A 27587-nucleotide genomic window follows, 5' to 3' on the forward strand; every position below is an offset into this window, starting at 1 on the left:
GTTTAGGAATATGTTTTCTTCCTGGTAAACATATATCTCTTGATTATTAAGAAATGGCCTTCTGTATCTCTAGTAACATTTCTAATCCTGTAGTCTATGTGGTCTGATATTAGTATGGCCAACCCAGCTTTTTTTAAAGGAGTTTTTGCTTGAATGGTTGCTATCCAACGATTGACTTTGAATCTGTGTTTACTCTGACTATTGAACATGTGTTTCTTGCAGATAGCAGAATGTTGTGTTCAATTTTATGATCCATTTTGCCACTTTGTGTCTCTTTAATTGGTGTATTTAGTCCATTGATTATTGTCATATAATTTTGTGTCTTTTTTTTCTGTGGAAGTTTGGTGCATTTCTGGGTCTGTCTTGTCTTAGTAGAGTATCTCCTTCAGTTTTTCTCTTAAGTTTTTCTCTTAATTTTCTCTATAAAATTGCAGAAGCACTGTATCTGAATACAAGTCTGGTTGGGTGAAGGTTATTTTTTGGGCCACACCCAGGGAATCTCAGGGGTTACTCCTGGCTATGCGTTCAGAAATCGCTCCTGGCTAGGGAGACTATATAGGATGCTGGTGATTGAACCGAGGTCCGTCCTAGGCAGCTGCGTACAAGGCAAACACCCTACTGCTTTGCTATCGCTCCAGTCCTGGGTAAAGTATTTTTGATTAAGTATTCATTTCATTTTTTTTTTACCATATCCTAAAACTGCTTTCAGTTCTGGAAAATTGCCTTTGGTACATCTGCTGTAAATCATAAGAGTGTTCCTTTGTATGGGACTTCCATCTTTGATCTTGCTGCTTTCATTATTCTATCTCTATCTATGGTTTTCATCATTGTGACTAGGATGTGCCAAGAAGTGCATTTATTTGGGTTTTATAAGGTGCCACCTAAAAGGCATCCAAGCATCCAAGCATCCAAGATGCGGGTACACACACATTCCTGTTTGAGTAATTTCTTAGCAATGATACCTTTCACTTTTTTCTACATAGGGCTTGTCTTCCTGAACCTCTCTGATGCTGACAATTCTTATTTTATTTCTTTTGAATTCATCCCCAAATTCTCTTCTCAGCTCTTCAATTATATTAAGACTTCTTCATCTTCTGTGGCTGTTTGGAGATGTTATGCAATCATCTTCGAGCTCACTGATTCTGTACTCAGCAGCTGTTACTCTGCTTTTGAGGACTTCATTTTGCCTACCAAGTTTTTCAGTTGTTATTTTGTTTGAAGTTTTCTCATTTTTACTCTCATATCTTCTTGAATCTTAATAATTCTCTGTTCCATGATTTCTTTGAGTTTCTTGAACACCCTCAACATTTCATCTTTAACTTCCTTACCAGATTATATAGCTGTCTGATATTGATTGGATCTTCTGAACTACCATCTTTGGTCATTAAGCATGAGTGGTTTCTGTGTTGCTTTCTTATTGTACCTTTTGCAATCTCATGGTAGTTATTATGTATTTCAGTGTGGTTTATTTACTGGAAGAAATGAATGGCTGTGGGGCAAAGTGGAATGGCTATGCTCTTCTCGGGGCACACTGTCCTGAGTGCAAAAATGGTACTTCTGAGTCACTAAGAGGATCCACTACAGATCTTCTGTCTCAGTTTCTTGTGTCTTTTAACTGGTGTATTTAGTTCATTTACATCGAGAGAGATGATTGTCATGGGATTTAGTATCATCTTTTAGTAGATGTTTGGTGTGTCTTGTGGTCTGTCTTATCTTAAAGTAGATCTTTGAGTTCATCCTTTAAGGCTGGTTTGAGTCTATAAAGTTTCTAAGTCATTGCTTATCCATGAAGCTGTGTATCCTTCTTTCAAACCTGAATATAAGTCTGTCTGGGTTAACTACTCTTGGCGATGTGTTAATTTTATTGATTTTTGTCATTATATGACACAACTGGCCTTCAGGCCTTGAGGGTTTCTTGTGACAAAATTTCAGTAAATCTTAGGGATGTTCCTTTGAATATCATTTCTCTTGTTGATCTTCCTGCTTTCAGTATTCCATTCCTTTCCCTGGGGTTCATCATTGTGACTTGGATGTGTCTTGGGGTGCTTTTCTTCATATCTCTTTTGGCTGGTACTCTTTTTTTTATAATATCTTTATTTAAACATCTTGATTACAAATATGATTGTGATTAGGCTTCAATCATGTAAAGAACACACCCCTTCACCAGTGCAACATTCCCACCACCAATGTCCCAAATCTCCCTCCATCCCATCCCACCTCACCCCATCTGTACTCTAGACAGGCTTTTCAAATCCCTCATTCATTCACATGATTATGGTAGTTTTCAGTGTAGTTATTTCTATAACTGCACTCATCACTCTTTGTGGTGAGCTTCATGAAGTGAGCTGGATGTTCCAGCTTTCCTCTCTTTGTCTCTGAGGATTGTTGCAAAAATGACTTTTATTTTTCTTAAAACCCATAGATGAGTGAGACTATTGTCCTTTCTGTTGCAACATTGAGGTCCTTAAACATTTTTAACATTTACTCTCTACATTGTTTATTAGAGATGTTATGTAGCTGTTTAATACGTGTTATATCTTCAAGGCTGCCAGTATCATTCACTAAGCATGGCAGAGTTCTGTACTGCTTTCCTATTTTGGCTTCTGTATTATTCATGTATTGTGTTAATATGTTATAGAGTTAGGATGTAACTGATATGCGAAGAAGTGAAGAAATATGTGCTTTTTTAGAAACTACACACTTAGTGCCAAGCTGGGGCTTATCTAAGTACTTGAACACTTTTGCTGGGTCTCCCAGTTATTTCCTCAAAGCTATGAGTTTGTGGGCCTGAAAAAGTTCTGTTATTTTTACCTAATTCTCCTTGGACTGGTACTATACTATCTAGTTAATAAGATTATATAACAAGTTTTTAAATCTTTTTGTGTTCCAGTTATTTACTTTTTCATGTGTTTTATGATTATTTTTTTCTGCATCTACTAAAATTTTGATTTTGAGATTTTGATTGTTATTTCTCTGATTCTATAGATCAGTTTGGAGAGAATTTTAAGTTGAGATTGAATTTCTCACTGATTAATGATTTTAATAATTAATATTAAATCTTCCTTGGAACGTTTCATACCTGCCCTTTTATTTATTCTTATTCATTTATTTTATCAGCAATTTTTAGTTTTCTGAATATAGAATCCTTTACATTTATTACTAGATTTATATATAAGCATTTAATTTTACATAGTGATGTTGTAATAGTACTTTGAAATTTTGGTTTATTTCTGTCTTTTATTAACACGCAAGTTTTTATCAACCCTACATTTGTATTCTCATTGATTTTAAATATGTTCAAGTGCGAGACGTTATCCTTACAAAATTTTGGTAAGTATACCTAATATTTTTTTATTTTAGTTAGTAACCAACAAATTAATTAATTTAATTATTTGATTCAGTGATTGGTCAATAGTTTTTTAGTGAGACTCTCATGTCAATTCAAACTACTGGTAATATGAAAGACAAATTGTTCTGAAAGGATCTGAACTTCTGGGTATGTTGATAACTAACTTTCCTGTTTTTTGTTTTGTTTTGTTTTGTTTTTTTGTTTTTTTTTTCTGTAGGTATTGCTACCTCATTGGAGGTTTCAGAGAGCCCTGGGAGTATTCAAGTGGCTCGAGGTCAGACAGCAGTCCTTCCCTGTACCTTTACTACCAGTGCTGCCCTTCTTAATCTCAATGTCATTTGGATGGTCATTCCTCTCTCCAATGCTAACCAACCTGAGCAGGTACCTCTTTGCCACCCAGAATTACCTCTGTAGTTCTTTTAAGTTCTAGTACTTTAAATTTGAAAGAGTCAAGGAAATCTTAAATATATTTGCAGAGTGAGGGGGAAAATAAAATAAAACCTAATAGTGGCAGGGTCAGAATGATAGCACAGTGGGTATGGCATTTTTCTTGTGTGCGGCTGACCTGGGTTCAATCCCCAGCATCTCATACGGTCTCCCGAGCCTGCCAGGAATAAGTTTTGAGTGCAGAGCCAGGAGTAACTCCTGAACACGGCTGGTGTGTTTCCAAAAATAAACAAACAAAACCCAACCTAGAAGTAATGTTAAAAGAGACAAGACTGTGTTGAAGCAAAGGTATAAAATTTAATAGAAATTAAAACTGAAGATATAAACACAATAGATCTGAGAAAAATTAGAGGATCTAGAATATGAGTAGAGATATTTTTATTTTATAAAATAATTTGTGAACCACATACTTCACATTATTATTATAAAAGGCTATCTTCCCTTTTTTTTTAATTTTTGTATCTAGCCTCATAAGGTATTTTCTCTACTGTCAAGCCAGATTCCCAGCCTGAAACTGTCCTTAGTCTTGTATTTTTGACATTAATAGATTTATAGAGGATCTTTCCATAGAATTGGACTTTAGTCCAATTATTGTGATATATTTAATATTTAATAAGTGGACTTATTGTGATATATTTATTTATAAAATCTATAATGGTTCTTCTAAGTGATACATGCTTGAAACATCTGATGTTTCAATAGTCTTCCATTAATAAAGAGAAAAAATGGTGGTTCTCCTCAATGTTTTATGTAGGAACACCTTTATTGAAGACGACTGATGGCAGAAACTACTTAGACAGAAAAGGCAAAACATTTTGATAGCAAATGACCATCAGTAACACAGGTGGATGAGAGAGTATTTTCTAAAGATTATGACTTTATTAAATAAGTAACATCAGATGATAAGCTAGATTTGTCTAATATTACTGGTATTATATAATTGTATATACATCTATCTTGCCAAGTATACTAGCTTACTTATACATAAAAATAATATAGAACCCTAGGACATCTAAGGACAGATTCTCTAATAAATAGTTGGTGACAGTTATTATTAGAAATAAAATAATCAAAATTTTATTGAAATCTACTGTATATTAGATTGTTGTATTTCTAATAGTGGCCAATTTATTTTCCTTTCTTTTGCAGGTCATTCTGTATCAGGGTGGACAGATGTTTGATGGTGCCCTACGGTTCCATGGGAGGGTTGGATTTACCGGCACCATGCCTGCCACCAATGTTTCTATCTTTATCAATAACACACAGCTTTCAGATACAGGCACCTACCAGTGTTTAGTCAACAACCTTCCAGATAGAGGGGGCAGAAACATTGGGGTCACTGGCCTTACTGTTTTAGGTGAGTGACAGGAAATGTGTTGGGCATGTGGCTCTATTTAGGATTCCACTCTCAAGCATCTTTATTATTTCCTGTCCTCCTAAAGCTCTTGATTTCTGCTGCTTTCCCTGTCTCCTATCTTCCCAGCCCCTTCTTGACTATATTTTCCCTGTCCCTACACATAGTTTCCTTTCTTCATTTCCAATACCTCTCTAAAGCATTTTTCCTAAATGACGTTATTTCCTAAGGATGGAGAAAAGCAGTATAAATTGTCAAAAGTGGCCTTTTACTTTTCTTAAACTTCTTCAGGATAGGATAGGATAATTTTGATAATGTATCATTTACTCTCAAAGTATCCTGTTTGAGTTATTGATTTAAAATTTGTTTGGTCTCAGTATTGAGATTTAGGACCTTTTCCAAGGTTATATAAACAATAAACAATAATATAGTTTAAATTAATGTAAAATTCTTATTATACAAACCAGAACTCTTAAAAAACATTTAGGGATAAACAGTGCTCACTGGGATGAGCACATGCTTTGTATGTCAGGGTCTCAGGTTCTAGCTTTTGTATTGCCTGGTCCCCTGAGCACTACCAGGAGTGATCCTCGATCACTGTACAGGAGTAGCTCGTAGGAACCACAAGTGTGACTCCCCACTCCTAATATTTAATTATGGTAAAATATTCATAACAAAAATTATTAGCCAAATTTTATTTTTCTTTATTTAAGCACCGGGGTTAAAGAATTGTTCATAGTTGGGTTTCAGTCATAGAATGTATACATCACCTTTCACCAGTGCACCTTTTCTGCCACCATTGTCCCCCAGAAATCCCCATTCCTACCTCTCTCTCCCCACTTCGCCCCAGACTGGTTTGCACTATTGTTAATGAAAGATTCCCATTGTATTAGCCAAGTTTTAAGTGTCTATTTCACTAGTTTTAAGTCTATTCTGTACAACCTGCCTCTAGAACTCTTTATCTTGCAAAATCAAAACTCTGTATCTATTAACCAATATTTTTCTTCCTTCAAATACTATCCTACTTTGTGTCTATGAAATAGATCACTTTAGATACCTCACAGAAATGGAATCAAATATTATTTGTCCTTTTTTAAATGACTGGCTTATCTAACTTAACATAACGGTCTCAAGGCTCATTCATGCTGTGGTATGCATCTGAATTTTCTTTCTTTTAAATATTGAAGATTATTTTTATATATACACCTTTTTTGTTTATCCATACTTCCATTATTGGCATGGCATTTTCCCCATATTTTTCTTTTTTTTCCCATATTTTTTTTTATTGTGAATAATGTTACTGTGAATTTTGGTGTGAGTTTATTCAGTAAGGTTTTTGGGGGCAGTTTGCTACACAGGATCTAAAGAATTCTTCTTTGGGTCAGAGCAGTGGTGCAAGTGGTAAGGCATTTGCCTTGCACACGCTAACCTAGGACGGACCTTGGTTCGATCTTCCAGCATCCCATATGGTCCCCCAAGCCAGGAGCAAATTCTAAGTGCATAGCCAGGAGTAACACTTGAGCATCGCCAGGTGTGGCCCCAAAACAAAAAAAATGAATTCTTCTTTAAGGAAACTGAGTAAAATCAATACTATAGGAAACCTTGAAAGTATTTTCAATGGGTATATCCCCTTTACATATTTGCTTTTTAGATAAAGGAAGTGATAGGCCTAGCATGAAATGAATACACAATAAATAAATAAAATTTCAACAGCCACTATGATTAGCACTTGACTGTTCGCTGGCTTTATCCATTTGGTGCCTTCCCTTTTATGCTCAAAAATAGTCAAATAGGAAGTTCTGGTGTACTAGTTGTTGATTTAGCTCCCCCATCATTTGCCTCATAGTAAATGCATACTTTGTTGCTTATTTTATTTTTTATAGTTCCCCCTTCTGCCCCACACTGCCAAATTCAAGGATCCCAGGATATTGGTAGTGATGTCATCCTTCTCTGTAGCTCAGAAGAAGGCATTCCTCGACCAACTTACCTTTGGGAGAAATTAGATAATACCCTTAAACTACCTCCAACAGCCACTCAGGGTATGTATGGTGCTTCTTTACTATATTTAATAAATTATTATGGAAAATTTTGATTTAAGGTTCAGAAAGTACTCTACTTTATTAGATTAAAAAACACCACAGTATTTGTGACTACTGTAAAAACTATTTGACTAGTTTTGTGTTTTCAGTCATGTCTGCCTTTATGAAATAAGTCATGTCTGCCTTTATGAAATAAGTTCCTTTTACAATGACAATCAATGGAAAATCTTTTCGGTTCAGGTCAAGGTTTAAAATCTAACTGGTAACTATTTGATGTTATTAACTAAGATAATCCTTAAAAACTGTAACTGAGAATATATTTTTTTCGAGACCCAACTGAATATTCTAGTATCAGTATGGTCAAAATAGGGTAACCATCATTTTTTAAATCTGATGTTTAATTAGAAAAGAAAGATAGGAAAGAGAACAGGAAAAGTCCACAAATCCTGGAGACTGGGAATTTATCACACTAACAAGTAAAAATAGAGGAGAAATGGATCTGAAAATAGCTCAGTGTCAGTGTTCTTGACTTGCAGTAGTGAGGATTCTAGTTTGTGTCTCTATCATTGTCCCATACCTCAAGTATGATCTTGGTGGCCCTGCTGTTTAGATATCTAACACTACAAATGTGTGTGTTCTCTTGCATACCAAAATCAAATGTGTGTACAAACACAATTACTAAAGCGTGCTCACCCAACAAACTAAAAGGAACCCCCTGCCCATCTCAAAAAAAAAAACCAAACACAAAGTAAGAAGGGGAGGTGGAGATTATATGACAAAGTATTGTCAACGGTATTCTATATGTAAATCCAGCAATCTCAACTTTATATTAATGGAAACATATTTAACAGTCTATAAATATTTTATGAAATAAAATGAGTGAAAATTATAGCATCTTCTAGAAAGTTTTCATTTTAAGAAATGAAATTACCATATATACTCGAGTATAAGCCAAAATTTTGTGCCCAAAACCCAAACTCGGCTTATACTCGGGTCATATAGGTTATTTGATTTGGTGCATGTGCACCGAATGAAATGCATGTAGTCGCCAGTTGTATTCTGCCGTCTGCTGGAGGGGGCGGTGCTTCAGCTTAGTCCACAAGTCACAGCTGAGCTGAAGAGATAGGTGGCTGAACTGAACTGTATGCCATTGAATTATTTAACCCACAATATTCAGTGGCACATTTAATTAAGTGAAAAACCTATTTAAGACAGTAAAGTCGTGTAAATAAATGTTTTTAAATTCTGAATCCTTATAATAAGGGGTTTGGGAGTATAAGGATTTTTAACCATTTATTTACAATGCTTTACTGTCTTAAATGATTTATTCACTTTATTTAAGTTTCCATTAAATACTACAGGTTAATGTGGTATGTTAATGGTATACAGTATATCAATCATGTATTGTAAATGTAATCATGTATTTATTTATTTACTTATTTACTGATTCCTCAAGTATTGTGTTTTGGGTATATATTTTTATTTTTGAAGCTTACCAGTAGCTGCTGCATTTTTCCATTTCAGTTTATACTTGAGTCACTAAGTTTTCCCAGTTTTTAGGGTAAAATTGGGGAGGGTCGACTTATACTCAGGTTGGCTTAGACTCGAGTATATATGGTAAGCAGCCCTGAATGTTGCATTCTCACAATCATATTACAGGATATAATGGTATCCTCTTAACATGCTAGATACCTTATATTGACATGGAAAAAATATTTCAGTTTAAAAAAAATACATGGGGCCAGGGCACAAGCACAGCAAGTAGGACATTTGCCTTGCATGCAGGCAACCCAGTTTTGATCTCCGGCATCCAATATGGTCCACCAGCCCTCCAGAGATTATTTCTGAGCACAGAACCAGGAGTAACACCTGAATGCCTTTGGGTGTGGCTCAAAAACAAACAAAAAATAAAGAAAAGAAAAATAAAAGTAGTAAAAAATAAATAAATAAAAGTAGTGTATCTGGGAAGTGAATCCTAGAGTGTAACAAATTGAGAAAAGATACCCCCCCCCAATCCCACATACATATGAAAAAATACCAAAAAGAAAAATTCAGAATAAAAATCTGGATCAACAATCTGGAGAGAAGAATTAAATACAGTGGATATTATTAGAACAATTTATATAATGATATATCTGAATGTAAATTATATTAGACAATATTGTTGGTTCAATGTTAATTTTTTTTACTTTATTACTTGCATTGCAGTTATATAAGGAATGTCTATCTTGGGTTCTGGGAGAGATTGCTCAGAAGACAGGAGAGTATGTCTGGCATGCATAGGTCTCTTAGTTCAATCTGCAGCACCAGACAACCTACAAAGAATAACTAGTTATAGGTCTGGTACCTCCATTGCCACTGAGGAGATTTCCTTTTAGAACAAAACAAAAATAATTTCTTAGGCAACACTAAGTACTTAGTGGTAAAGAAATACATCTTCTTGGGTTTTTTTGCTCCCTTGTGCGGCTCGGGGGAGACAGGGTTTTCTGTGCGGCTTGGGTGAGTGTTTTGCTCCCTTGTGCGGCTCGGAGGAAACTTGGTTCCCTGTGGGGCTTGGGTGAGAGTTTTGCTCCCTTGTGCGGCTCGGGGGAGACAGGGCTTTCTGTGCGGCTTGGGTGAGAGTTTTGCTCCCTTGTGCGGCTTGGGGGAAACTCGGTTCCCTGTGCGGCTTGGGTGAGAGTTTTGCTCCCTTGTGCGGCTCGGGGGAGACAGGGTTTTCTGTGCGGCTTGGGTGTGAGTTTTGCTCCCTTGTGCGGCTTGGGGGAAACTTGGTTCCCTGTGCGGCTTGGGTGAGAGTTTTGCTCCCTTGTGCGGCTTGGGGGAAACTCGGTTCCCTGTGCGGCTTGGGTGAGAGTTTTGCTCCCTTGTGCGGCTCGGGGGAGACAGGGTTTTCTGTGCGGCTTGGGTGAGTGTTTTGCTCCCTTGTGCGGCTCGGAGGAAACTTGGTTCCCTGTGGGGCTTGGGTGAGAGTTTTGCTCCCTTGTGCGGCTCGGGGGAGACAGGGTTTTCTGTGCGGCTTGGGTGAGTGTTTTGCTCCCTTGTGCGGCTCGGAAGAAACTTGGTTCCCTGTGGGGCTTGGGTGAGAGTTTTGCTCCCTTGTGCGGCTCGGGGGAGACAGGGTTTTCTGTGCGGCTTGGGTGAGATTTTGCTCCCTTGTGCGGCCTGGGGGAGACTTTGTTTCCTGTGCGGCTTGGGTGAGACTTTGTTTCCTTGTCGTCAGGACCGACTCCCCCCCCCCCCCCCCCGGTGAGTCCCTTCCCCCGGGTGGGCGCCTGGAAAGGCAAGTTGAGCAACCGGAATAGTCGGGGGAGATAGGGCCAGCTATCTGGACTCTCAGGTGACCTAGAGCAATCCACCCCCTTGGGCCCTGGAGTGGATCAGGGACTCCCCAAGGGTGAGGGCAGAGCCTGAAAGGGTAGACTGAGGGAACTCCTTCAAGGGAGGTTTGGAGGGGGCGGAAATCCATTGACTCCCAGAGAAAGGAGGGGGGATTGAGAGCTAGGCTCAACAGCGCCAGTAACCATTGTGGCCAGGAGTGGAACTGCACCGCTGACAGAAATAAGGAGCAGAAAAGGGAAAAGACCCACAGCAGGAAGGCTGAACTCTAGGTAGCAAAGGGGAGGAGAAAGGGCTAGGCTCAACAAACTCACCCAACAGGCCCCTCTAGAAACACCTTCAGGAAGGGGTCAAAGCAGGCCAAAATTAGAAGCCACAGCACTCCAAAATACACCATTAAATACAAAGAACAATGCGTAAAGCAAGGAAATCGCTAATAACTGGAGACACCATGACAAACCCTATCAAATTTCCAAGTCCACCAAAACGCACAGATCCACGGGAAGAAGACCTAAAAGCTGTCATGAGGAAGGAAATGCAAGAATTAATAAAAGAATTGAAAGAAACCCTAGCAGCCGAGTATAAGAAATCCATGGACGAACGAGTCAGCCAAATTAAAGAAGAAATGTCAAAGAACATGAGAGATTCCATACAAAAAGAAGTGAAGGACTTAAAAGACAAAGTAGCAAGTCTTATGAGCAGAAACACAGAGTTGGAGAAGCACATCGAAGAACTCGAAGGAAAACTACAATCAAAAAAAGATCAAGAAACCAACAAAGAAATAAAAGGCAAAGCACTGGAAGGAAAAATCCAATATCTAATGAACAAAGACAAAAGAAACAATCTAAGAATTGTGGGTATACCAGAAGGGGAGGAAATAGGGAAGGGGGCAGAACAGGTAGTCAGGGAGATAATCACAGAGAACTTCCCCACACTCTGGAAAGACACTTCAGGACAAATCCAGGAAGTCAAGAGAGTCCCTAATAAAATAGACCCTAATAAACCCACACCAAGACACATAATAATCCAAATGGCAAAAAACAAAGAGAAAGAGGAACTCCTAAAAGCAATAAGGGAGAAAAAAAACCTCAAGTACAAAGGAAAGGACATAAGAATCAAACCGGATCTTCCATTTGAAATAATTCAAGCAAGAAGACAGTGGAATGACATATTTACACGACTGAATGAAAGAAACTTCCAACCCAGGGTCCAATACCCAGCAAAACTATCATTCATATGGGAGGGCAGACTAAAAACATTCTCAAACATGAACGAACTTGAACTATTTGTGCAAACTAAGCCGATCCTAAGCGACTTACTCAGAGATGAATTACACAATCCAAACCCCTGATTGTAACAACAACCACTGCACACAATACAACTGCACAACAGTCCTCTCTATCAATAATTTCCCTAAATGTGAACGGACTAAACTCTCCATTTAAAAGACACATAGTAGAGAACTGGGTTAGGAAAAATAAACCGGACTTCTGCTGTCTGCAAGAAACACACCTACAGCTACAGGATAAGCACAGGCTTAGAATAAAAGGATGGAAAGTAATTATTCAGGCCAATGGAAAACAAAAAAGAGCAGGGACAGCCATTCTTATATCAGACCAAATTGTATTCAACCTCAAGAAAGTGATCAGAGACAAAGAGGGACACTACTTACTGATCAGGGGAACATTAGATCAAGAAACACTAACCCTGATCAATATCTATGCACCTAATGTAGAGTCAGCAAAATATGTGGGGCAACTACTGGCAAACCTGGAGAAACACATGAAGGGAAATGTGATAATAGTAGGGGACCTCAATACTCCACTATCACCACTGGACAGATCCACCAAACAGAAAAATAACAAAGAAATAAGAGCTCTAAATGAAAAATTAGAAGATTTAGGGCTAATAGATTTATATAGAGCCCTCCATCCCCAGAAAGCAGAATACACATTCTTCTCAAACCCACATGGAACCTTCTCCAGAATAGACCATGTATTAGGATACAAAGCCAACCTATATAAGACCACAAAGGTAAGGATCATAAGAAGTACCCTTTCAGATCACTATGCAACAGAGGTTAAAATTGATGTCAAGAAGAAGCAATGGAGAAAAACTAGTACCTGGAGATTAAACAACATCCTGCTCAACAACAGCTGGATCAAAGAACAACTCAAGGAAGAAATAAAAAGATTCCTTGAGACAAATGACAATGAAGAGACAACATGTCAAAATTTATGGGACACAGCAAAAGCAGTAATTAGGGGGAAACTCATAGCAATAGAGGCCTATGTCAAGAAACAGGAAAATAACAAAACCAACAGTTTAAAAGATCACCTCAAAGAATTGGAACAACAGCAACAGAGAAATCCAACGACAACCAGAAGGCAAGAAATAATAAAAACCAGAGCAGAAGTAAACAACATCGAAACCAAGAAAACAATACAAAAAATCAATGAGACCAGGAGTTGGTTTTTCGAAAAAAATAAACAAGATAGACAAACCATTGGCAAAACTCACCAAAAAAAAGAGGGAAAACACCCAAATCAACAGGATCACAAATGAAAGGGGAGAGATTACAACAGAACCCCAAGAAATACAACATATCATGAGATCATACTATGAACAACTATACTCAACTAGGCTAGAGAATCCAGTAGAAATCGACAGATTCTTAGACAAACACCCTCTTCCAAGACTGGAAAAGGAAGATCTAGAAAGCCTAAACAGACCAATCACCTCAGAGGAAATTGAAGACGTAATTAAAAAACTCCCTAAGAACAAAAGCCCAGGCCCAGATGGATTTACAAGTGAATTCTATCAAACATTTCAAGAAGACTTACTACCACTTTTCCATAGGCTTTTCCAAACCATAGAAAAAACAGGAATCCTCCCCAACTCTTTTTATGAGGCTAATATCACACTCATTCCCAAAGAAGGCAAAGACACCACCAAAAAAGAAAACTACAGACCAATCTCACTAATGAACATAGATGCAAAGATACTTAACAAAATCTTAGCAAACCGAATTCAGCACTTCATCAAAAAGATCATACATCACGACCAAGTGGGATTCATACCAGGAATGCAAGGTTGGTTCAACATACGCAAATCAATCAATTTGATACATCACATCAACAACACGAAAGACAAAAACCACATGATCATATCAATCGATGCAGAGAAGGCATTTGACAAAATCCAACATCCTTTCATGTTAAAGACACTCAGCAAAATAGGGTTAGAAGGAACTTTTCTCAAGATAGTTACAGCTATATATGAAAAGCCAACAGCCAACATTATACTTAATGGCGAGAAACTAGAAGCATTCCCACTAAGGTCAGGAACTAGACAAGGCTGTCCACTCTTATTCAATATAACCTTAGAAGTCCTAGCAATAGCAATCCGACAAGAGAAGGGAATCAAAGGAATTCAAATAGGGAAAGAGGAACACAAGCTATCTCTATTTGCCGACGATATGATGATATACATTAAAAACCCTAAAGAGTCCACAGTAAAACTCCTAGAAACAATCAGCCAATACAGCAAAGTGGCTGGATACAAAGTCAATACACAAAAGACAGTAGCGTTTCTATATACAAAAAATGAAGTTGAGGAGAGAGAGATTAAAAATACAATTCCATTTAAGATAGTATCAAAAAATATCAGGTATCTAGGAATCAACCTTACAAGAGAAGTGAAAGACCTATACCAGGAAAACTTCAAAACACTCCAGAAAGAAATTGAAGACGATCTAAAGAAATGGAAGAACATCCCATGCTCATGGATAGGTAGAATTAACATAATCAAAATGACTATCCTACCCAAACTCCTATATAGATTTAATGCAATCCCTATCCAAATCCAGACACAATTCTTTAAAGAATTAGAACAATCATTAACAAAATTCATCTGGAACCACAAAAGACCCAGGATAGCCAAACACATACTGAAAAATAAGAAGCTGGGTGGAATCTCCTTACCTAACTTGAAACTATACTATAAAGCCATAGTAATCAAAACAGCATGGTACTGGAACAGAGACAGGACTTCAGACCAGTGGGTCAGGACAGAATTCCCAGACATAAACCCCCAGATATACAGCCAACTAATATTTGATAAAAGAGGCAAGAATCTGAAATGGAACAAAGAAAGCCTATTCAACAAATGGTGTTGGCACAACTGGAAAACCACATGTACGAAAGTGAAAATCAACCCATACCTCACTCCTTATACAAAAGTCAACTCAAAATGGATCAAAGACCTTGAAATCAGACCCGAATCTATAAAGTTTATTGAGAATAAAATAGGGAGAACACTCGAAGACCTATATATCAAAAAGGTCTTTGAGAATGGAGCACCAATGGCAAGAACCTTAGCAGCAAACATAAACAAATGGGACTACATCAAACTAAAAAGCTTCTGCATGGCGAAAGAAACCTTACTTAATGCAAGAAGACAGTTAACAGAATGGGAAAAAATCTTTTCACTAGACATATCAGATAAAGGGCTGATATCTAGAACTTACAAAGCACTCAGAAAACTGAGCCCCTCAAAACCAAACAAAGCCATAAAAAAATGGGGAGAAGAAATGAATAGACACTTCTCTGAGGATGACAGAAGGATGGCTAACAAACACATGAAAACATGCTCACCTTCACTCATCATCAGAGAGATCCAAATCAAGACAACAATGAGATACCACCTTACACCAGTGAGGATGGCTCACATCAAAAATACTGAGAACAATCTTTGTTGGCGTGGATGCGGTATGAAGGGAACTCTCATCCACTGCTGGTGGGAATGCCCCCTAGTCCAACATCTATGGAGAACAGTCTGGAGAGTACTCAAAGAACTCAGAATTGAGCTCCCTTTTGACCCAGCAATTGCACTCCTAGGTATATACCCCCAAGTTGGAAGAACATTCATTCCAAAATACGTGTGCACCCCACTATTTATCGCAGCACTCAGTATAATAGCCAAATCTTGGAACCACCCGCGATGTCCAACAACAGATGAATGGATCATTAAGATGTGGTATCTATACACAATGGAATATTACATGGCAGTCAGAAATGATACAATCACAGATTTTGCAGCAACGTGGATGGACTTAGATCATGTTATGTTAAACGAAGTAAGTCAGAAGACAAAAGATAAACACAGAATGGTAGCACTATTCTGAAGCACATAGAACATACATCTCAATCACAACTAATACTTAACAATCAAATAACAGGGTCTAACAGGGTAGAAACTCCAACCACTGTAATAGTCAACATATACCTCGGAACAGTGCCCAAAACACATGAAAAAGGAACAACACAAACTCGCGACTACACATTATACCACAAAGAAAACAGCAACACCAGAACAGCAGCATAGAGAGAACCGGTACGTAATTAACCTTCTACAATAATGGCCCATAATAATCATGTAGAGATTGTATACAGGAACACAGGTAAAGAATACCAAGGCAAACCACTGGCTCCAATGGAAACATCCCATAAAACTACGTATTAATGCCTCTATCTTACTATATTTAAAATAACCTCTCAGCTTTTCTGTCCACAGGCATTCTTGGATACAAAGGGCGGACAAGCTAAGATGGCAACTCGGGATACCACACGAGATACCATACCCAGTTTGCACTACGAGTTGGCCCTGAGAAAACTCTTTAACATACACTTTATCCCTAGGTTTACCTTCTTTTAGGGTTTCAAGCACATGACCAGTCAGACCACCGAAGCAGTAACAGCGACGTACAGACCCAAACTACATGCTGTATTCACTGAACACATTCAAGCAAACCAGCATTCCCTTGCTATTTTCTCCTCTCTTCTCACCACTTTCTTGGTTATTTTTTTCTTTTCTATTCTTTTCTTTACTTTCTATCCTTTCTCTTCTCCCTTTCTTTCTAATGTATTTTTCTCTTTTCTCCCTCCCTACCCCTTCCATACACCTTACCCTTTCCCCCCTCTGGAACTATCCCTCCACCCCTCAATCCCATCCACACCTCCCTCTATATTAAAACACTTCACCCTCAGTCCTTAATCTATTAGGCAACAAGATCGACCTCCTACCCCAACGAACCAGTACCCAGCACCCAAGAGAAGGGACACCCAGTCAAACCCACACCTCGTCCCGGGCAAGAAAAGACAGCCAACTCCCCTGCGGACTCATGCTGTGAGGCCCTCCCTACCAACTCCCCCTAACATGGACTGTTTCTTGAAACCGGACCTAGGTCCAAAAGTATCCCCAATGCAAGGACTCTTCCAAGACCTCCCTGCCGCAAATTTTTACCAACCTGAAGAAGGTCAGGGGGTGTGATAGGAAGATGCCTGGGAACCCACACATCACAAGAAAAACCCAAAAGACAATGGGAAAAACTGTACTTCCAACATAGGCATAAGACCTGTAATACACCACTTCGTTATCTGCTCTCCCCCAAATGTAAGGTAGTCTTTTGCACCACTTTGGTCCTTTAAAAACTTCGCTAACTCATTTTCGTTCTTTTTTTTTTTTTTCCTCTTAAATTTATTTATTTATTTTTTTAAATGTTGGTCCTATATATACATTTGTGAGCACATACGTTTTTATTTATTTTATTTTATTTTATTTTTATTATTATTATTATTATATATTTTTTTTATCATTTTTGGGTATGTGACCTGTGTCTGTTATCCCCTCTGTCCACCCCCAACCACACCAACAATACAATGTGGCTCCACCTCCCCCTGCAAAGACACACTAAATAATGGGGAAACCTTACATATAAAAAAAAGAGCTCTTATCTACTAGAGATGGGAACTCATAGTTGTTTACAATACAGGGGTATCTCCTACCTTGAAAATATGTCATGTGGAATCACTTAGACCTCAGATGATTAGATGCCATTCATCCAGCCTTGAACCCTGGATCCCAGACATAGAATCGGCACAGCTCTTCACAACAGCTACAGGAAACAAACTCCATCCGGAACAGCCTTAATACTGCGGGGTCAACAACAAGGACCAGCTCTAACATGATATCCTGACAAAGAGGAAAATGTGAACAACTTGACCTTAGAGCAGATTAGCCTACCTTACCAGCTAACGACAAGACAAAACCAGAAGACTCGGCACCCTTTGGTAGGTCCAAAAGCCAAGATCGTGACTTACAGATGACTGGCTACTAGAACCACGATCAGACAGTATACATCTTGGGACCAATAAAAAAGCCCTAGTTTAGGGTTTGAACTATGACTTGCACAATAAGCATGACCCCCAGTCCCAAAGGTCTGACAGAGACAACTGCAACAGAATGGGCCTTCTGGAAGCACAAAGAAAGACGCTAACCTAGGTGCCATCCTAGGTTCAGTGCAAAGACCAAGGTCACCAACCACAGAAGATGGACTAAAACGACACTGAGGTAACAGAACCTCTAGAACCACAAAGACTGACCTCACCATAAGTCCTACCTCAGGATCTGTACAGATACTGAGACCTCTAAACACAGAGCTCTGAGTGTATCACCCTGGACAGAACAGAAGTCTTCCACACGCCAAAAAACACCACCAGGAGAATAAATGATCCTGAGCAAAGTCTGGAGCTGATCCCATGACAGTATACACCAAGGACGGAGAAACCCCATATTTCTTAGGCCATGTGAATTCCTTTTCGAATGACCCCAATATTTACTGTGCCAGGGCAGGAGGGGAAAAAACAAAAATACAAAAAGCACAAAAACTTAGTATTTTATATATATGTATATATGTGTGTGTGTGTATATATATATACATATATATCTTTTACCTTCATTTATTATTGTTATTATTATTTTTATTTACCTATCTATTTTGGTCGATTTCTCTGTTTGGGTGTGATTATTGAAATCGTCGTCCCCAATTATACTTATTTTTTTCTATTCTTTTCTTTTCCCTCGTTATGTGCTATGCCATGTTTCTTATTTCAGGACCATGGCGTGTTTTTGGTTTGTTTGCTTGTTTTTGTTGTTTTTTGTTTGTTTGTTTGTCTGTCTGTTTTTCTTTGTTTTTCGGCTGTTTTTTTGTGGTGCTTATCGATATAGCTGGAGTCCTCACTGGATAATTGACACTTTTTTTGGTACTGGTGGAGTGTTTCACCTTCTTTCTCTCCTTCATCTCCCAAATCGATGATGAGAGCCTCTAGAAGGATTCCACCCATTTTGGGAGTATTAGACTCTTACCCCAGTTTATTTATCTTCTCCTTCTCAGGCAAAACCACGCAACTTGAACTAGCTAGTCCTGCCTACAGTTAGAGGGGGAGATAAGGGAGGCATCAAGACCAAACAGGTGCAAGACTACTAAGTAGTGGGTTGGATACAGAGGGGACCACATATTCTAGCCGCCCTGGGGGTGAGGGAAGAGGAAATGGGAGGTAGGACAACAACGGAGGGGTAGGGAGGACAATTTGGGGATGGGAATCCCCCCTGATTTTATGTAAATATGTACCTAAAATGTTATTGTCAACAATATGTAAGACACTATGATCAAAATAAAAATTATATTAAAAAAAAAAAGAAATACATCTTCTCTTAAGAGTCCTAAAAATATTTGGAATTTAATTGAAAACTGATAGACCAGTTAGAAACATATAAATAATACCAAAAATTGGAGTAGATTATACAAGATTATAGATTATTAGGAGGTTTAAAGTGATCTAAATGAAAATTGCTAAAATGTTTTTACATAATTTTTATATTGATAATCAAGACTTGAATGAAGGTAGGATCATAAAAGCAAGATCCTGTGAATTGTGCCTCATTTTTATACAGAGGAATAGTAGAGTGGACTTAGTGTTGTTTTTTTGGTATACAGTCCCTTTGAACTCTATTATAACTGAAAAATATACTTAATATTGGTACTTGAAACAAAATGTAGTAGTTTAATATATACTGAGCATAGCCAGATTCTATTAAGTGGTAACAAAAAGCTGGAGACAGAGTTCACTAGATTATGTCATTGGTTATCAACTGATTACAGAATCATTTAGCAACATCTGGGGATTTTCTTGATTGTCACAACTGATAGAATGGTGCTCTGGCGATGGGTAGAGGGCATGAACCTGTGAAATTTTCTATAAAGTATGTGATGGCCCACAACAAAGAATTATTCAGCCCCAATGTTAACAAGTGAATTACATTAATAAATTTTTCTAATGTTAAAATATTCTAGCACTTCTAGAGGAAAGACTATTTGATTGTGATTATATTTTGATAAATTGCTTCATTTGGTATTCTCATATTAGAATAGAATTTTTGCATTTATAATCATATGTCAGCATATTTATTATTTTTGTCTTTTGTTGTTCTGGTTGAGTTTTAGTATCATATGATATAATGTCCCTTGAAATGGGTTAGGCAGCTTTTTCTTCTTTTTGATTTCTCTCAAACAGTATAATAAGTTGAAGCTTAGTTGATGCCTTTGTAGAATTGCCATATTATTTTGTTTATTCTTTAAATTTTAAAGGTAGTGATTTACAATATTGTTAATAATAAGATGTGTGCACAAGGTATTCCATCATTACATCTTCCACCAGAATGTCATCTTCCCTCCCACCATTGTCCCATTGTTTCCTGTCCCTTTCTACATATTCCTCTATCCACTATCAGAATAATGTTTGCCTCATAGAAGCTGTTTGGGAAGATTTCTGTATCTTAAACTTTCTAAGAGCCTGAAAAGAATTGGGAGTGTATCTTGTTTTTTAACAATTTTCCAAATTTTTTATTGGGAAGAACTCACTAGTCTGGGCTGGAAAATTGCTTTGGAAGGGAGACTTTTCATTCATGTTTTGATTTCCTTGATAATAATTGATCTTTTCAGTTCATATAACATTGATAGGTTATAAGTATGACTTGCGGGGTGCTTATTCTAATTAGTGGAGCAATAGTAGGAAGGGTCTTTATGCTGAAACAAAATTAATTTATCATAGATAAACTGTTGGTCCAAGGTATACATTTAGTTAGTGAGGGAAAAATATTTTTTTTGCCTGCTCCTCAAGCAGACTCTAAATTCACCTTGGATTCCAGTGTGCAGACATAAGGCCAATATTTTCCATGATTAGTGAAGAAAGTTCAGGCACCAGTACAGGCCCCTAGTTCCATAATATGCGAATTTGCCATAATCTAGAAGAGATAGTAAGGGACTTAAATCTAACATAAAGAAGCAGCTTGGAGATTGTGACATGCATGTACTTCTTGCTGCATACAATGTCAACATACCTTCTCAGGTTCCTTATAACCACATTCAGAAAAGCTCTATGGGGATAACAGTTTGCTTGCCCTGTGTGATATATCTATAGACAGCTGGAAGAGCCAGCCTAGATCCTAGGAATCCTAGCAGTTTCACTTTGTGGACTCAAAATTTATTCTTTCAATATTTTCTTTTTGTTGTTGTTACTCTTTTTATTCCCTCCTCTTTCTTTTTTTTATTTAAGCACCAGGATTGTAATTGGGTTTCAATCATAAAAAGATTCCACATCATGGGGCCAGAGAGATAGCATGGAGGGTAGGGTGTTTGCCTTGCATGCAGAAGGACGATGGTTTGAATCCCAGCAACCCATATGGTCCCCCAAGCCGGCCAGGAGTGATTTCTGAGCATAGAGCAAGGAGTAGCTCCTGAGCACTGCTGGGTGTGATCCAAAAACCAAACAAACAAACAAAACAAAACAAAAGATTCCACTTTAAAGTTTCTATGCTTTCTACAGCATTGCTATGCCCTCACTTGCCCAATGTGAAAAGCTTGTCAAATTAATACCCTGTCAATGTTACAATTAATTTTCATTAATCTTGGTTTATTTATGTTTGACTTAATAAAAATTATTAATATCTTATAAAAAGAATGCAAAAATGTATCATTTCTCTAGGTTCTTCAATTTTGCTTCATAAATATATTTAAAGTAACCTCTGATGATCATTTGTTTTTTTTTTTGTGGTATCTGTTGTGATATATTCCCTTTCAGGTACGATTGACTTTTCTAGAGTCTTTTTCTTTCTTTTTCTTTGTGAACCTAATATTTTGTTGTTCTTGTTTATTCTTCCAGTGAATCAACTCTTGGTTTAGTTGATATTTTGAGTTGTTTTTGTAGTTTCCATTTTATTAATTTCTGATCTTAGGTTTATTTTCATTTTTCTGCTTGTTTCAGGTCATTTTAAATTTTATTTTTCTAGCTTTTTAAGCTTACAGTTTAAGCTTATAGCTTAGATTATTTATGTGACACATTCTGGCTTTCTAATGAACACTTGCATTGGTATAAACTTTCCTCTTAGCACCACTTTTGCTTTCTCCTGTATATGATCTGATAGCTTGTATTTTTATCCACGATTGTTTCCAGGAATCTGTATTTCATTTCTGATTTCCTATTTGATACATTGGTTGTTCACTAGTAGTTTAATTTCCATTTTTATGGATTTTATGGAAAAATGTTTTGTGACCCAATATGTGGTCTCTTTTGGAGGACCAATGTTCACTAGAGAAGAATGTGTTCTCAACTTCTGAGAGATGAGAATCCTATATTTGTCTGTTAGTCAAGTCTTCCATTTCTTCTGTCAAGGCCGTTGTTTCTTTGTTGAACTTTTTTCCAATGGTGAAAGAGAAGTCTCCTGCTTCTGTTCTGTTACTGTCAGTGCTTTCCTTCATATTATTTAGCTGTTATTTAGAATTATATACATATATATGAGAGAGTTTGTTTTGGGGTTGCACTTGGTGATGCTCCAGGCTTACTTCTGGCTCAACACTTAGTGATCACTCCTGGATATCCTTGGGGACCAAATGGGGTACCATGGATCAAATCTTGGTTGGCTGCATTAAAAGCAAGTGCTCCGTTTTCTCAACGATCTATATGGCCCCTGATTGTTTTTTTTAACTATTTTAATGTATCAGCAATAGAAGCAAATATGTTTAGAAGTGTGTATTAATTTATTGATTCCTTGATCGTTAAGAAATAGCTATTCTTCTCCCTTAATAATCTTTTGAAAGTTGAAGACTATGTTGTCTGATATTATGTATGGCTTTCTTGGCCATTATTTGCCTGTAAGAGTGCTTTTCAGCCTTTGACTTTAAAACTGTGTATATCTTGACTATTAAGCTAGATATCTGTTCAATTTATGATACGTCCTTTCACTCTTTGTCTCTTTATTGTGTGTTCATCCCCACTGACATTGAGTGAAATTATTGAGATGAAGAAATTTATTGTCAGATTTTTGTAGAATTTATACATAATTGTGATACTTACCTTGCCTTTTGAAAATCTTCTTTAATAATTCTTGCAAAACTTTTCCTTAAAAGATGTGGCTGGCAACTTAATTTTTTAATTTACTTTATTTATCAAAAATGTATCATATGTTGACATAGTTGACCATTATATATTTGTTCCCAAATAAGAAAGTGTGTGTTACTATACACACTAGTAACTCCCTATGACACTGTCCCCTTTTGCATTGGCACATAAAAATGGGAAAAGTTAACAGGTTTGTGAGCAAAAGCCTACATGTTTTCCTCACTCCAGATTTCATGCATAAATGTTGATCAGAGTTAGTACTTCTTGGTCTAATGTTCCCATGATCAGTAAGTAGTGTCCATGTTTGTCTCTGAGCACTTTCTTGAGGCTAAATGAAATTTGATCTGATATAATTGTGACTGTCCCAGCTTTTTTTGTTCTCCAGTGGCTTGTATAATTTATTTCCATCCTTTTATTCTAAGTCTGTATCTATCCTGATCTTGTAGGCATGTTTCTTGAGGCAGCAGTTATATCTGCTCTTTGTTTTCTGATACAAGCCTCTACTCTGTATCTTATAATGGGGTAGTTTAGTCCATTGACATTTATGGAAATTATCAACAAAGATGGTTGTTCTGCTGTTATATTGTGTCTGTTTTTTTATTTTTACAATTGGGAGTTTGGGTTGTGTAATTTATCTCTGAGAAAGTTTTTATCCCTCCCTCCCATGTAAATGAGAGTTTTGCCAGGTTATGGACTCTAGGTTGGAAGTTTCTTTCATTCAGTAATTATATATGTCATTCATTGTCTTCTTGCCTAAATGGTTTCAAATGGGAAGTCTGGTTGGATTCTTATGTTTCTTCCTTTATACTTGAGATTTTTTTCTCCCTTATTGCTTTGTAGAATTCATCTCTTTTTTTGTTTATTGCCATTTGGATGGCTCTATGTCTTAGCAATGATCTGTTAGGGTCTATTTTGTTTGATACTCTTTTTTGCCTCTTGGATTTGTACAGGTGCCTCTTTCCAGAGAGTGGAAAAATTCTTAGCTATTATTTTTCTCACTCCTAGTTCTTTCCCTTTCCTCTTTTCCTCCCCTCTGGTATTCCTATTATTCATCTTTTGTCTTTTTTTAGATATCTTACATTTTCTTCCAATGTTTTTCTCTCATTTCTTTGTTGATTTCTTGTTGGCTTGTATTTTGTCTTCAAGTTCATTCATGCGTTTCTCTGTGTATAATTTTGCTATTATGACTTGATAGCATGTTTTTTAGTTCTCTTAGTCCCATTTGTATGGATTCTCTCATCTTCTGATAGAGTTCTTCTTTGACTTGGTTGAATTGTTTGCCTATGGATTTCTAATTTCTTTGGCTAGTGATTCTTTGAATTCCATTGCTAGGACATTAAATGATGATTTTTTAGGTCTTATCTATAGGGTTTGTGCACTTTGGAGGACTTGAAAATTTGTTAGAATTTCTGTCCATATCCCCAGCTGCTGGTGTCTTCCTTAGTTTCCATGTTGTTCTTTGCATTGGGTAGGTTGGAGTGCTGGGAGTTTCAGGGTGTTTTAAAAAATGATTAGCCTTTCTGTCCCAAGCAGGCGTGGGTTTTCTTGTGATGGCAGTTTTAAGGTATATATAGTATATTTTATTGAATTCCACAAATGCTCTTCTAATCAGTTTTGTAAGAAAGCTGTATTTTTTCATTTTGGAAATGGCTAAGCTTGTGGCTGAAAACACAAGTGCTTTCTGACTGTGTTCTGTTTGACATTGACTGTGTAAAGAGCTTGGTTTGGGTTCTTGTAGTGCTCTCTTATCACTGTGCTTGTCTCATTTCCAAATTGAATTCCAATTTTGCTTTATCAATAATAGTATGTCAGTATCATTTGAGAATACAGCTTTATAGTAGTCTGCTCTTGGTATCTTTATCTAAGAGTTAAAAGGAAGAAAAGTTATTTTTCATTTCAAAAATAACTTTTTAAAACAAGAATTCTTAAATTCTACCTCTTTCTACATGTCAGAATGCTGCTTAGATCAGTTGTTTAAAAATGTATTAATTTATTTATATCTATATCGAAGTGTCATGAAAATTTCTGGTCTGATGTAAGCCAATCAAATTCTTAGAATTTTAGGACTTGGTAAAACAAAGAAAGCAGCAATACTGAGTGTGGAGTTGTGAGGTTAATTATCCAGAGATTACTATTTTCTTGATTTATGTCACAATGATATATATTAAAGTTTGTGAGGAAGATGGCTTAGTTTAAGCATGGAAGCATTGTATGTTTAGAAAATGTCTAGGCACACTCTGTTAGTATTTTCATGTTTTTGTTTGCTTGGGGACTACACCAAAAGATGCTCAGGGTTTTTTCCTGACTTAGCATTCAGGAATCATTCCTTGGGTGCTCAGATGACCAATAAGGTGCCAGAGATAAAATACCCAGTCAATCTCATGCAATCCAAGGCTCTATCCATTGTACTTTCTTCCTGGCCCCAGAATATTTTGGTTTTAAAGACATATATAGTAATTATCAGCTTTGTATATGAAAGTGCCTGATTTTATTGACTGCTACTCATTGTGTTCTTTGTGATCTTGGACAGATTGCATAGGTTGCATAGTTTCTCAGAGGGGTTTTTATTATTTGAGTTATAGAAATATATAAACTCATAAAAATTAGATGAGAAATGTGAAAAATTCTTATAGACACTTAAGTGAAGGGAACTTCCTTTATTAGTCACTTTTCTGTATACTGGGTAATTTTTGAGAATGATATAAGAATAAATAAGACAGCTTGGTCCCTTATCTTAATAAGAAAAGTAAATGAGAATTTTCAGTAAGTGGGGTAAGTGCCCCACTTATTTACTTATATAGGGTACTAGAAAGCACATAAGAAGGTCTCTAAGAAGGAGTTATGTAATAATAGACCACACCAGAGGTGAATGAAGTTTCCATCGTCCAATTATCTGAATTCACTGAAAATTTATCTCATATTTATAGCACTGGAGCTTGTTTAAAAATAAAAACAGAAAATAAGACAGTACAAACTAAGTACTACTAAGTGTATACAGTATAAACCAAATATCTTAAATTCATCTAGTATTATGTTATTATTAAATAAAATATCCATCTACCATGGGATTTACACTTTAAATTCTTTTGTTAAAAAAATAGAAACAGAACAAAAAATCTGTTTTTTGGCCTATATATTGAAGTGAATTTTCATATATGTTTGGGGGATATTCTGTGTGAAGTTTGAGAGATAGCTTCAAGCACTCAATATTGTTTTTTATTTTTTTGGGTGGTGGTGGTTGTGGTGTCACTGTTGACAGTACTTAGAGCATAGTCCTGGAATTGTGCTCAGGAGTCTTTTTTGGCAGGGCTCAGAGGACCAACGAGGGTGCCAGTGATTGCATGCTGTATGCAAGGCAGCCCACTGCCCTATATCACTTCAACTCATGTTTGAGGTCATTCTGTTTGTTTGTTTGTTTTGGGGGATCACATTCGGCTGTGTTCAGGTCTTACTCTTGACTCTGCTCTGAGGTAACGGGGACCACTTGTGTTGCCCAGGATTGAACCTTGCCAAACAAGTTCTCTATTCATCATACTATTGCTCTGGCCCTTTTGAGGCCATTCTTACATGTCTGTGTTTTAGGGGTATATTTTCCTATCCCTTTGAAACATATGTTGCCACACTCTAATCATCTACAAAGAGGCATACCTTATACTACAGTGTACTGTAAATGTCCTGAGCCCCTTCAGAATGTACTCATCCTCTTTATAGACTTACATGTCTACTTCAGACCATATACTCTACTACTCCTATCCTACTTAACGTGGTTGTTTGCCTATCACCCTCATTAATATAGGGCGTGGCTTTGTCTTTAAAAGTTACATAACTTGCAGAAAGGTTGCACAATAAATATTTTTTCAATGAGTAAGTGTATGGATGTGATGTCTCTGACATATTTGCTCACCACTCTTCTCTGCTTCTACAAATCTTTGTAGAACTTGAGGGGTCCATCAGAATAATGCTAACTAAACCTTAGTGCTATTTAAAAGTAAGCCAGTTCAGGATGGAAATAGCTCTATGTGTTGGCCAGATTGTGCCAGACATGTGTTAGTTGAAGACTTTTCTATTTACTCTTAGATTTGCAGTTATTTTGAGTGCTTAGGGTGACTGAATGTATTTTGTTCTGCTTAAGGAAGACTGTGAAGCCTTTGAGCTTAGAGGTGAGACAGTCATCACCCAATTCTAATTATGTATAAATAGCTGTGTAATCTTAATACCCATTGAAAGCCTCAGTCTCTTCATATTCAAAGGGATTAACAATACTTCATATGGTTATTGTATAAATAGAGATAATACCAGAGTATTGATATAAATAGTAACAATTATCTTTAATTTTTATTTGCAAGGTAAAAGTAGGTCATCAATATTGATTATTGCAAAAATGTGGCCCTCTGGATTTTTTTGAAAAATGTATTTGGTGGCCTTGAATGTGCTCTGCTCAGATCCTCAGCTCTGGGAAACAGCTGATAACCCCAACTGCTCCCTCCAGGATTGGGCAGATTTCTATGCTATTCTTAACCAGTGACTAGACACAGTGGATAGTTAATGGAAGCCTAATCCTTAAAGTGGTTTTTGCTCAGAAATTCTCTAACAATCTTGTGGAAACTTCTCTAAATTTGTGTTACAGTGAGAAAAACACACCTTATCTGACTTTTCCTTTTTTTTCCCTCTCACTTTCACAGCAACCAGACTTGTGCTGTAGCACTGTAGTCTCTGGCTCCCCACACCTTTACCCCCTTCTCTAGCTTTCTCGCCATTTTCTTTAC

At 37.1% G+C, this 27587-nt stretch overlaps 1 protein-coding gene across 1 annotated transcript in view; it reads left to right on the plus strand.

Annotated features, from left to right (window-relative positions):
- Positions 1–27587, plus strand: part of IGSF11 (immunoglobulin superfamily member 11) — a 152809-nt gene that overhangs the window by 120024 nt on the left and 5198 nt on the right. Inside the window, exons 2-4 of the mRNA XM_049785916.1 lie at positions 3567–3730; positions 4946–5153; positions 7034–7189. Coding sequence (XP_049641873.1) covers positions 3567–3730; positions 4946–5153; positions 7034–7189 — 528 coding nt within the window. The remainder of the gene's footprint in view (positions 1–3566; positions 3731–4945; positions 5154–7033; positions 7190–27587) is intronic.

Source organism: Suncus etruscus, chromosome 13 (genome assembly GCF_024139225.1).
Source record: "Suncus etruscus isolate mSunEtr1 chromosome 13, mSunEtr1.pri.cur, whole genome shotgun sequence".
In the NCBI taxonomy this organism is placed as follows: domain Eukaryota; kingdom Metazoa; phylum Chordata; class Mammalia; order Eulipotyphla; family Soricidae; genus Suncus; species Suncus etruscus.